The 12,350-nt window shown below is 40.5% G+C and overlaps 3 protein-coding genes across 3 annotated transcripts in view; 2 read left to right on the top strand and 1 right to left on the bottom strand.

Annotated features, from left to right (window-relative positions):
• Window positions 1-807: 807 nt before the first annotated feature.
• LOC132474225 (dehydrogenase/reductase SDR family member 11-like) lies at window positions 808-3,106 on the top strand. The gene is made up of 7 exons (XM_060074784.1): window positions 808-1,114; window positions 1,545-1,754; window positions 1,855-1,949; window positions 2,197-2,326; window positions 2,481-2,573; window positions 2,660-2,725; window positions 2,832-3,106. Exons 1-7 carry the CDS (start codon window positions 983-985, stop codon window positions 2,871-2,873), a joined length of 768 nt encoding a protein of 255 aa, XP_059930767.1. The 5' UTR covers window positions 808-982; the 3' UTR covers window positions 2,874-3,106.
• Window positions 3,107-4,467: 1,361 nt separating this feature from the next.
• On the top strand, window positions 4,468-7,680 carry ca4b (carbonic anhydrase IV b). The gene is made up of 5 exons (XM_060076008.1): window positions 4,468-5,244; window positions 5,568-5,713; window positions 5,834-5,936; window positions 7,163-7,326; window positions 7,467-7,680. Exons 1-5 carry the CDS (start codon window positions 5,067-5,069, stop codon window positions 7,650-7,652), a joined length of 777 nt encoding a protein of 258 aa, XP_059931991.1. The 5' UTR covers window positions 4,468-5,066; the 3' UTR covers window positions 7,653-7,680.
• A 4,257-nt stretch (window positions 7,681-11,937) lies between these two features.
• Window positions 11,938-12,350, bottom strand: part of si:ch211-105f12.2 (RIMS-binding protein 2-like) — a 2,904-nt gene continuing 2,491 nt past the window's right edge. Inside the window, exons 4-5 of the mRNA XM_060074881.1 lie at window positions 12,333-12,350; window positions 11,938-12,245 (exon numbers count right to left, since the gene is read on the bottom strand). The exon at window positions 12,333-12,350 is cut by the window's right edge and continues 54 nt beyond it. Coding sequence (XP_059930864.1) covers window positions 12,180-12,245; window positions 12,333-12,350 — 84 coding nt within the window. The 3' untranslated portion in view covers window positions 11,938-12,179. The remainder of the gene's footprint in view (window positions 12,246-12,332) is intronic.

The following is a 12,350-nucleotide window of genomic DNA, read 5'->3' as shown; positions in this document are numbered from 1 at the left end:
CTGCTGCCCATTGACCAATGAGCTGTCCGACTGAACCACAGCATGGAGGAGAAGGGATTGTTGGCATCTTCGGACCTCTTGGAGCTCTATATCTATATAATATAATATAATATAATATAATATAATATAATATAATATAATATAATATATTATAATATAATAATAATAATAATAATATTATAAATGGATATTTATATAATATATCTGATATCACGGCCAAAAGCTATGTGCGCCTCGGATGATATTATGAATCATAAAGACTGTGTATCCCTAGGCCTAAATGCAAATACTTTATAAAGTATTATGGAAAATACGGTGTGTACTACTAAAAGTTTGTTTTGACCCAAAACAACACCCCAAATCCCAGGAAAAGTGTTGTTTCATAATATGTCCCCTTTAAAAACAGCTTCTTCCCAAGAGCGAAACGAGAACTGAATACTGCCCAACACTGACACTGGCTGTCTGTGACGTGTACTACAGTTAGAACAAAGCACATACGGTGTGTAGTACACACCGTATTTTCCATAATACTTTATAAAGTATTTGCATTTAGGCCTAGGGATACACACAGAGGCGCAGTTGCAGTGTACACACTGTGTACACTGCAACTGCGCCTCTGTGTGTATCCCTAGGCCTAAATGCAAATACTTTATAAAGTATTATGGAAAATTCATGTTTGTTGTTAACCTTTTGCCTGGGGTTAATCGGTCAAACGGACCCCTTTATTTATTCGAGGAAAGCTCCTTTATGTCAACATTTCCCACACACGATGAATGGAGAGTTGCATTGCTGGGAGTGGGTGAAACTGTTTGCGCATTTGCATGTGGAAGTTGTTTGGGGTCGGAGGTAGGGCGGTGCAATGAAGCTCCGCCTTCTCAAACTGGCACAACAATCCACCAAATGTCCTGCTTGCCAGACAGAATAGAATAACTACACATAATCTAACTGTCGTGAGAAATACATCAGACATCCGACTGCAAGTATGGACCGCTGGAAGGGAAGGGTGGCTCTGGTGACCGGAGCCTCTGCAGGGATCGGGGCGGCGGTAGCCGAGGATCTCGTCCAGCACGGCATGAAAGTTGTCGGCTGCGCCAGGAATGTGGAGAAAATACAGGTAATGTTTAGATGAATTGTCCAAATCGCTTGCTTATTATTTTCGTCCGAACTCGTATGCATGTTGATGTATTATAACCGGACCAAAAAAAACGAGTTGTGTGTTGTATAATAGGCCACATTGTCGCTGCACCTATGCCAGAAACAGATCAATAATTAACTATCCTCGTGAAGTTCATTGGGATGGGCAATCGCTCGTTGTTGAACTATTGACCTTTCTATCATCAGCTGTAGAAAGAAAACAAATGTGCCCATTGTTCCAAATCGAAGAATGTGAATGTGTTAATAGTGTTTTATTTTTACTTTCCTGGTTTGAGACGGGGTTATGCCCACTAACCCTAACCGCAAGGAATTCCTCATCTCAGCTGGCATGTGGCTTTGTTTATCGAGGGTATGACATTTAAATCCACTAACCGCCAAATGTGTTTCAGGACATTGCCACCAAGTGCCAGAAGTCTGGTTACACTGGGCTTTTGGTTCCCTATCAATGTGACCTTTCCAATGAAGAGGAGATCCTTGCCATGTTCTCAGCCATTAAAGCCCAACACGGAGGGGTGGATGTCTGTATCAACAACGCTGGCCTTGCTCACCCAGACAGTATTTTGAATGGCAAAACCAGTAGCTGGAGAAACATGTTGCAGGTAGCCTTACGTTTTGTATATATTTTAGAAAATAGAGTAATAGACAGACAAACCCACAAGTTTATAAAATATCATTAATGTCATGTGTTTTCTTTTGCAGGTGAATGTCCTTGCCTTGTCCATATGCACCCGAGAAGCCTATCAATCAATGACAGGGCGAAATGTTAATGACGGGCACATAATTAACATAAACAGGTAATGTTAACATTGAAATTCAGGAAGAACTCAGCTCTGTTTGCTATTGAACCAAATCGTTGTTTTATTAAAAGTAGGTTTTCAAAATGTTTTATTTAATTTATAAAATGCATCATTTGTACCTCATGGTACTTATGGCTTCTTTTGATAATTGGGACATTTGGGTTCCAATCTGAAATTCTGTACGTTGAGGGTCAACTGCAGACACCCTGAGATGTTGAAGTGGTCCTATGTTCGGTTTTCGCAGCATGAGTGGCCATCGGGTCGTGCCCACCGCTGACGTGCATTTCTACAGCGCGACTAAGTATGCTGTTACGGCTCTGACTGAGGGCCTGCGACAGGAACTGCATGAGGCCAAGACCCAAATAAGGGCAACCGTAAGGTCAAGCCATTCCATGGACCGCTTACTTGATCAATATGTATGATCAAAATGGGTTCAGTTTATAATATGGACCAAAATCGAATCAGTATTGTGCCTGTTGGATAATTTTGATTAATACCTGCTGCATTTCACTAATGTGTTTTTTTTAGTGCATTTCTCCTGGCCTTGTGGAGACTGAATTTCACTCTAGAATGTACCACCAAAACCCAGAGAAGGGTCCTTCTGTTTTTGGCAGTATAAAGGTAGTGTTTCCTTTTATTAGTGATGCTTGGCAAATGCTGGGACCTTCCACTCAACAGATGTTTTCAACCCTTGACTTTTCTTACAGTATTTGGAGGCTAAAGACGTTTCCAATGCGGTCACATACGTCTTAGCTGCACCTCCACACGTGCAGGTACTTGGGTCATGCTCTGATTTAGGTGTCATGTATTTATGATGGGTAAGTTTTAAAGGTTTTGTCTGTTATGTTCCTTGACCCCAATATGTGTTTTTGCCCTCAGATTGGAGACATTCAAATGCGCCCTGTGGAACAGAAGTCTTAGTATGAGGTCACATCATCTGAATACAATTTCAGAATATTCAAGATGAATATAATAATCAAGATACCATGGCCTCCTTCCATGGTGTTGGATTGATTTGAAAATGTAAACCGCCTTCGCAACTGCATCTCCATTTCAGTTCAAGCGTTTTGTTTCTCTTTCACATGCAGATGGTGTATATAAAATGTTTAAATAAAAGTGTTGTTTGAAACCAAGAGTTTAGCATTAATACTCAATCGGCCTCGGGCTTGTTTCTCTTTCAGTTTAGTCAAATCGACCTTCAGAGTTAACCTGGACTCTGCATAGCCTCCTCCCCTAGCCCCCACCACCCCATCTCCTCCCTTACTCACAAAAACACACCTCTTACACACTTGTTGTATGTTGTATCTTATCCTAGCTATCTTTGTGTACGGGGAATGAGTTAACCTAGCAATTGTAAGTGCTTGACACTTGTTTCTGTGAACATTTTTACTCTACCAACAGCGATATATTGTTTCTCTTTCTTCTGCAAAATGTACTTATGTTAGGCGATTTAGATAAAAAAAAGTCTGCTAAATGCCCTAAATGTAAAAAAAAAATTGCAACCCAAAACTTATTTTCTCAAGTCTATCAGTCTTTATGAAGTAACTTAAGGCTGTTAAATTGTTTAGCCCGATTTTCCTTCATATACATCAGGGATGGGCAACTTTCATGATAAAGAGGGCCACATTTTTCATCATAACCATCGGAGGGCCACATGACTGCACACTTCAACTAAACGTGAGCTGAGAGAAGCTACACAATTTTGAATTTGGTAGATATGATTTCCTGTATTCTGGTGCATTTTGGGGATGGCCACTACCTAAAAAATCATCCAGAATCATAACGTACGGTATGTTAATTGAACCAACATACATTCATTTCATGTTTTCCATGCTCAAACAGCCACATGAATGGTCAGTATTTTTATCAGTGCAAAGGGCTCACATACATCATCATTCAATGAAGTCAAAAAACTGAAAAACAGTGGCCCAACATTAAGTGCAACAACTCAATGAACTCAAACCCAACAAGCAGTTGTAGTAGTTGTAGTGGCGACTTAAGTGGATATCTTTAATGACTGATATCGCTTCTAAGCAAACTAGACGCATGGGTTTGCCTTCGAATTCTATGAATTCTTCTCATCTTTCTTGACCGAGTTTTCTGTAACTCGATCAATTATTATTATTTGCCCATCCCAGTTGCCCATCCCACATGGATGAAATTACTGAAGACCGTTTAGGATTGTGCAGAATTTATGGAGCTGACAGGTAGCCAATTCCACCATCCTGGTTTTACACATGAAAATAATCTGGGGTTCCAGTGGGGAGTCTAGTTCCGTGCAGTAGAGCTAGTGGAAGACAACATACATCAGAGGACCCCATGGGCTACCAATCAGATAGTTAAAGTGGTAGGATGAGCAGATCCAGGGACAAACCCAGACACCCACATCAAGGATTTGGGACATACAACGACCCTGTGAATTGAGAGGGAAAGAGGACTGACAGTTAAAAGTTAACTATCGTACACTTATTAATTTCAAACCAGTACATTTGTTATCTTCAAAATAATAAGTCAGCATTACTGCGTGACAAGAGTTTGTGATTAACCCATTTATTGATATAACAGTGGGTGATAAACGTGGATGAGATAAGGTTTTGCATAAATATCTGATAGGTTTAACCAGAATATTAATATAAGTTAATATCACTAAACTAAGGCTTTGCTTTGTCCTTGTTCTTGAGTCCATTGGTAAAGGCTAGACAGAGGTGCATACAGTCAATGACAATGGATATAATAATTGTATTCTTCTTAGCCTATACTATCAAGCCCAGTTGGGCGGCAGGTAAGTCAATTTTAGTCAATCTACAAGGTTAACAGAACCATTTATAGCCATTTCATTTGAATATGCTTTGGTTTACCCCCAAATTACCATAACAGTTTTCATAATTAAGTACAAAACGTTTGATTAACTGTTTTATGATTGAAACGGCTTGACATGGCAAGATTAGTTATCTTTAAGACGCGTGACTGCTTTCTTCTAGATTGGTGCTACCAGTCGCAGGTGTCATGTAACGGGACATGCAGGGGTGAGTACTGTGGACCCGGCCAGAATTGTACCTGATTTGATCTTAGCCCGGCCAGGTCCTACCGTAGCACGTTATCAATGTCAACACTATGGCTTCCACAGGCCCCGACGATTGGCCCTTGGTCGCTCTGCATTGCAGTGGAAGAAACCAGTCTCCTGTGAATATTGTCACAAGGATAACGCTTCCCGATGAAAGGCTGGTTCCGTTACAACTCATCAACTATCAGAAAATGTTCAGAGGTCGCATCATAAACAACGGACATACCGGTTTGTGTTTAGAAGTATTTTAATTGCAGAAGAAAAAAAATATTTAATATTATATACAATGTCTTTATTATAGATTTTGACTTATATAGTAGCCTTGTTTTGCTACTGCATATCATTTTATTTGCCCAAAAAAATCGAATTAACTGAAAATCTCAGTTTCTATTACAATACGTTATTGTCATCTAACATTATACATTGACCATGGAAGTCATAAAAAATGATCAAAAGAAATGCGGATGAACATTTAGATAAGGGCAGATAACTCACTATGAAAGATATAGTAATCCACGACTTTATGTACGTATTGATGTTTTTGATCCAAGTTCAACTAGATCTACCCTCAAATGTAAAGATCCAAGGCGGAAAGCTGGCAGGGCCATATAAGGCCTTGCAGCTCCACTTCCACTGGGGGAAAGATGGAGGCCCAGGGTCCGAGCATACTATTGATGGAGAACGGTTCCCCATGGAGGTGACCAAAATCAATCAGTGTCGATTCACTCTAAAATGTATAGCACTAGGTTATAAAGATAACTTCTGCATATGGTAATATGAATGAGCATTGACCAGTGTATGTTAACGGCAATTGCAGATGCACATTGTCCATATAAAGGAAGAATATGATACTTTGGACCAAGCTGTGGCAGACGACACAGGCGTGGCAGTTCTTGGGTTTTTCTTTCAGGTAAGCCTAACATAACTCTGTACAGGCTTACGTGTTTGTCTCCCATGCTGGAAAACAGTAATATTATTAGCGTAATTTAAACAAATAACGCTATACTGCTTTTAGATTACAGTGTATGCAAACTTACTTCTCAACATTACGTACAAGCGAAATAGTAAAACACAGTCCTAACACGTCATGTACTCAGTTGGATGTAATTTGTGTCTTACTTTCTTTGCATTTCCAGGAATCTCCGACTCCGAATAAGCAATACGACCCCATCATATCGGCCCTGAAAGACCTAAACCATAAAGGTTAGTGGGTTCAGTTTACCAGCAAATAACCAAACAAAAATTAATCACACCCACATCTAAATATCCAGCAGCTAATTGTATGACAGATCATTTGTTAAAGGCACCCAGTGCAACTTTATGTAAACATTCAATGAAAAATAAACATTCAATTTCTAGTCTTTTTTACACGTAGTAAGTTTCAATAACTCCATACCATTACATATCGACATTCAAGGAGCAAAGATGAGACGTCGTTGTGTGGTGAGAACTGATAGAAAATCGTAAACAACAATCGGCGGTGGGGAGAAGCCATTTTTCCATTGACTGGAAGCCTGCTTTATTTATTGTAGGTTACAAAAAATAAAGAAAATGGCGGCATTGTTGTTGTTATCGATTTTCTATCAGTTCTCACCACACGACGACGTCTCATCTTTGCTGCTTGAATGTCGGTATGTAATGGTATGGAGTTATTGAAACTTACTACGTGTAAAAAAGACTAGAAATTGAATGTTTATTTTTAAGCCTCGAAAGTTGCACTGGGTGCCTTTAATGGTGACATATTACACCACCAGGTGTGAGGTTGATTAGCCGTTTAAAACCGTTTTGAGCAATATGCCTTTTCTGACATCACAAGTGGGCGTGTCCACCTAGATGTATGAAGGATAGATGAGCAACATTTGCTACTGTCCACTGGGTAGGCTGGTAGACTGGTCTACCCAGCGAACATCTAGGTGGACACGCCCACTTGTGATGTCAGAAGAGGCAGATTTTCTAAACGGCTTGTAACGCTACTAACTTCTAATATAATAATATGTCACCTTCAATCAACGCAGACTAAATCACCTTTGCCGTTTGATAACAGTGGTGTTATCGGGACAACAGTGGTGTTATCCAGCTGTTATCCAGAGCGTCCCTTTGAACCGGATCCGTGCTGATAGCGGGTTAATGTTTCTCCCTAATTAAGCGAGCAACAGCACGCTTGGCGGCGTGTCACTGGGCCGGCTCGTGCCACCGGAGGAGACTCTCGAACACTACTTCCGTTACCAGGGCTCGCTCACCACGCCGCACTGTGACGAGTCCGTCGTGTGGACGCTGTTTAAAACCCCCGTTCCGCTAAGCAGGAAACAGGTGCTGATGTGAAAAGGACTGGTTTGTGGAATTGTGACATGGTGAAATAATTAAAGAATTCGTAGGCTTATATTTGTTTGTCTGACTACCTCACCGCGTTGATATACTCGCTCTGCTCTGGTTGTGTTGCGTTGTGACAGCTCTCTGCGTTCTGCGGTCTTCGGTCTCCCCGTGGGACGCGCATGGTGAACACCTACCGGCCAGAGCAGCCGCTGAACGGGAGGAAGGTGTATTACTCCGGCGGGGGCCTGCCTCTGCTTAACACCGCCCTGCTCATCTGCTCTGTGTTGATATCCAGTGGACCCTCACTGCACAGCGAGAGCTGAACGTAAACACCTGTCCTGTGCAAACAATAGCATATATGCTATTAGCATATATGCTATTCATATATGCTAAATATTCAGCAGGCCTGCTGAATATTTATCTAGGATAATGAATAAATGTATATTTAAATGTGGCTCAACATGTCGTGTGCCATTTGTGATTTTCTTTTTCACACACACACGCACGCACCCCACTTATGTATAATTTAAAGTAATATAAATATAAAAATACATTTATATAAAATATATTAACAGCATTCATTTTAGGACTAAGGCGCATATCATGATTTGCCAATTAATCGGCTAAGGTATTTATTAAGCCGCAGGTAGGCCTGACCCCTGAAATAACTTTATTAAGATTTAGCCACTTGCCATTCTTCTATGCTCCACTAGGTGGCGGCATGATTCCTGGGTAAAAGAGTTAAGGCCTTGAAGTGTAGAAGTGTAACATATCCATTAACCATGGATTTGTTAAAGTCATGCTCAAACAACTGATCTACACAGGAACGCTTTGCCCACTACCCCCCTCACTTTGTGCCATGTTTCAGGACGACATTTAAAGCAACAACACATAAACTACATATTGTAATTTGCAGTAAACAGGTTAATTTCCATTATCTGTGGAGGGGCTGAATCGGCTGTAAACACTTTGTGGTTTTACATCTCAAAGCCGAGGAGTTAAGGTTCGACTTGGGCGACTGACCCATCTAATGGCTTTACCTCTTCTGATAATGGGTCATGTGATTAACTGAAGCCGTTTAGGTTGGGTTACCCACCTTCTACGCTTTGACCCGCTTGAAGTTCTTGTTTTGGGACAAGGACGCTCTCTACACAGCCTTGAGAACAGGGTGAGTCCCCTCACTGGGTATAATCCCCAGGTACACACAAATAGACGTCTGATCGTGCAAGACTCCCAGGGTAGAACGCCACTCATGCTAGGAGGTTCCCTCGCTAAAGGAATACAGCACAAACACCAAGCCTGGGACAACCACGTTAGGCCCTCTGCGGCCGTGACTGGGGGGCCAAATGGCCCTCAGTGATGGGAGAACATTTAAAAAATAACCTGAGTTCTTATTTTATGTGAAAAAAAGGAGGGTCTGCTGATGAAGATCCCAAGAGATCGAAACGTTGCTTGTTAATAAATCCACTTCTGGAGCATTTAAACAGTGTGAAGACCTTCCTTTTTTCTTGTATTCAACACTATTGTCTAGCCCCTGTGGATTACCTTTGGAAGTGTGCGCCACGCCTATACTTATTTTATGTACCATAGCAAAATTACAGCTCGGCCCATTCTCTTGATTTTGATAATTATCCAATCAGAATGAAATTAAAGTTGTTTCCAAGAAGATGTATTGATTGATTAATTTGTGAGATGGCCGGGCCAGTGGGGACTGGTGTGGGCATGCACTGTACAGATTGGCTAAGAGAGCAGGTGGCTTAGGTTGCACAGACTCAAGACCGGTTTTCTTCTACCAAATCAAGGTTAACAACCGTGGAATTCACTTCTACCTGGTTGTATCGGTGATAAATGTGTGGGAATAATTTCCGAACAGCAGAAAATGGATGCCATTGGCCAAAAGCCAAGGGGCGCTGCCAAAAGAAAAGGAAGTGAAAGAATATCGGGCCACCATAAGAAATCTCTAGCTAACAAGGTGCTTTTGCAAATAAGCTCCACAAAGTGAAGAGGGGGGTCAGGCTATCTGCCTCAGTGCCCATGGGCACCCGGAGGTCCTGTCCAGCCAAGCGTAGCACCAGCAGCTATTACCATCACCTCCTTTTTAAAAGGGGTGTCACTAAAAGTAGCCGTTTGAGTCAGGCGTCGGCTTTTAATAATTCCTTCATACGTTTGTGGAAGTTTTGAGAATGTGTTATTTCACTCACAGCGGTTTTTTTCTTCATATTTCTTGGTTTGCAGCACGCCGCCCCCACCCCACCCCCACTTCCTCTTCCTCCCCTTGATATGACTCTGAGGTTTGTGTTGTCTTGACAACAGAGGACGGAGGCCTATCTACGTGCTCTATGGGTAGTTTCTGTTTCTGTACATTTTGCACACAGTTGGGGTTGACGTAGAAGCTACTCCTCAACCCCATCCTCCCTGACCCCACCTTTACAAAAGTGTTGCTATGTGTGAATGAGTTGGTACTATCATTATTAATATTAGTACCGATGTTTCTGCTACCTTATTGCTATTTCTGTAATCTTCAACTTTAAGATGTTGTCAGATTACCGTTATCAACAGGTTCTATCGAATATACATGTCGGATATATGAGCCCTTTTTTTTATTAACACAAGTGATGCACGATTGAACAATGTTTTTAAGTTGAATTACCATTACATGTTCGATCAAATATACATCTGGGATATATGAGCCCTTTTACTGTATTGACTTTACCACTAATTGATTGCTCTTTGAAAAGTTTCACTATTAGGCACAGATCATTCTGGAAAGCAGGTGTGACCGTGTGACAATGTGTGTTTAACAGTGGTGCAATTCTCTCAGCAATCGTGTCTATCAATAACCGAAGACGTGGGCGTGCATATGCACATGCATGGCCAAGTAAGCTAAACCGCAAAAATGTGTTTTGTTCACAAGTGTGTGTGTGTGTGTGTGTGTCTGAGTGAGTGTGTGTATATGTTCGCGTGTGTGTATCTCTCTCTCTCTGTCTGTCTGTCTGTCTGTCTGTCTGTCTGTCTGTCTGTCTGTCTGTCTGTCTGTCTGTCTGTCTGTCTGTCTGTCTGTCTGTCTGTCTGTCTGTCTGTCTGTCTGTCTGTCTGTCTGTCTGTCTGTCTGTCTGTCTGTCTGTCTGTCTGTGTTCATGTGTTTGCGTGTGTGTGCAAGTGCATGTGTGGGTATCTGCCGGTCTGTGTGTGTGTGTGTGTGTGTGTGTGTGTGTGTGTGTGTGTGTGTGTGTGTGTGTGTGTGTGTGTGTGTGTGTGTGTGTGTGTGTGTGTGCTACCAAACATACACGTGTTTCCTGTGTGAACCACGTGGCTGAAAGAGGGTTAATAAAAAGATCAGCATCTTTCCCTGGTTCTCTTTCTACACTGGACTCTAAACAACACTGGTAAGAACTCAACACCAATTACTTTATCTTCACAACCAATACTGAATGAGGTCTGTGCAATTATGGTTATGTTGACTTAGTTGACTTGAAGGCAATGCCTCTTGACTCTTACCAATGTTTTGTATTGCATCAAGTTTAAGGAGAATTATTGTTGGATGGAGATGTATGAAAATGTATTTCCCTGTAATTAAATCCATCACTTGATAATGAACAGTACTATTTTAATCATGTCATGCAGTACTATTGTTGAGTTTACGCTACACTTGTCTGTCGTAAAGTCGTCAGCCATTCATTCACGCAGCAGAACGAGGCGACCATGGATCTACAAATACAGTGTTGTCACCCATAAAGTAGAAAGCACTACTAAACTTCAATGCAAAGTGTAGTGTTTCCTACTTTATGGATGAGTATACTGATGGCTGCAGGTGATCAACAGAAGATATAGAGATAACGCATTATTGTTGTAATTGAAACAAAGTTACTGAGTTATAGTTACAGTTCCAATTAATGTAAACTCACCATCAAGGTATCCTTTATTCATTCTTCATTCAGACAAATGTAACTAAACAGTGTGAATTCTTTGATGGAAAAGATACAAGAGGTGTTTAGATGTTTAGTGACAAGGTATATAGGAAGAAGGATTTCATGAATGTTAAACATGGTATTGTCATGCCCCAGTTAATTTATGCACACAATAAAGACGCAAATATCTTCTTATAATGGATCTGCTTTTATTATTACATGAATATAACTGCTTAAAAGTGATGTGTTCAAATGTATTAAAGACTCAAATCAATCCAAAAAAGATTCCAAGCAAATTAATAAAAATATTTGAACCACTTCTGAATGCGAAAAAACTATGGACTAAGTATAGAAAATTTACAAATATGGCAGGCAAACTGAGTGCACTATTAATTTATATATATGGAGCTCAGCATACATCTTACAAGTAATTATTTTAGATTAAAATAAAATATAACCACAGCCGTACATAGAAGTAGCAAGACTTCTTTAGAGATATTGAAAACATTGTTATAGCAACATCGTTATTATTCATCCTTTGGATAACCATCAATTGCTCAATAAAAAGAAGAGATTTTTGGACTCTTATGGAAAATACAATGTATATATACAATTATGTTTGACACATTACAGATTGAATACCCCATTAGTTATAGTAAACATATATACACACACATATATATAGACCATACATAAAATATTTTATATACATATATATATATACACATCTCTCTCTCCATCTCTCTCTCGCTCTCTCTCTCTCTCTCTCTCTCTCTCTCTCTCTCTCTCTCTCTCTCTCTCTCTCTTTCTCTCTCTCTCTCTCTCCCTATGTACATAAATATAAACATATTATATATGTATGTGCATATATACAAATATATATAATTTAAAAACTCATCTTCTTCGTATGGCCATAGCATTCTCATGTCACCCTGGTGAACTCTAGTTCCAGGGAAGGGGTTGCAGGAAGTTTGATGGAACCAGTCCCCGTCGTCCATGAAGATCTCCCTAGCATGAAAGCACATGCAAAGAACGTCAACTCAACTCCCATTCTATCAACATCTTCACCATGTGTTTTTGATTCATGCCACTCACATAGTAGAATCCATCTTG

This window comes from Gadus macrocephalus, chromosome 16 (genome assembly GCF_031168955.1).
Source record: "Gadus macrocephalus chromosome 16, ASM3116895v1".
NCBI classification, from domain to species: domain Eukaryota; kingdom Metazoa; phylum Chordata; class Actinopteri; order Gadiformes; family Gadidae; genus Gadus; species Gadus macrocephalus.
Note: the sequence above shows the minus strand (reverse complement) of the source record. Positions and strands in the feature narration are given on the sequence as shown.

Excerpts from the sequence above, each read along its gene's own strand:
- LOC132474225 (XM_060074784.1), top strand. The coding sequence starts at position 983 with ATGGACCGCTGGAAGGGAAGGGTGGCTCTGGTGACCGGAGCCTCTGCA. Across the intron at positions 1,755-1,854 it reads GCTGGAGAAACATGTTGCAG|GTGAATGTCCTTGCCTTGTC; the intron begins GTAGCCTTACGT and ends TTTCTTTTGCAG. Across the intron at positions 2,574-2,659 it reads CTGTTTTTGGCAGTATAAAG|TATTTGGAGGCTAAAGACGT; the intron begins GTAGTGTTTCCT and ends CTTTTCTTACAG.
- ca4b (XM_060076008.1), top strand. The coding sequence starts at position 5,067 with ATGGCTTCCACAGGCCCCGACGATTGGCCCTTGGTCGCTCTGCATTGC. Across the intron at positions 5,245-5,567 it reads CATAAACAACGGACATACCG|TTCAACTAGATCTACCCTCA; the intron begins GTTTGTGTTTAG and ends TTTTGATCCAAG. Across the intron at positions 7,327-7,466 it reads TTCCGCTAAGCAGGAAACAG|CTCTCTGCGTTCTGCGGTCT; the intron begins GTGCTGATGTGA and ends GCGTTGTGACAG.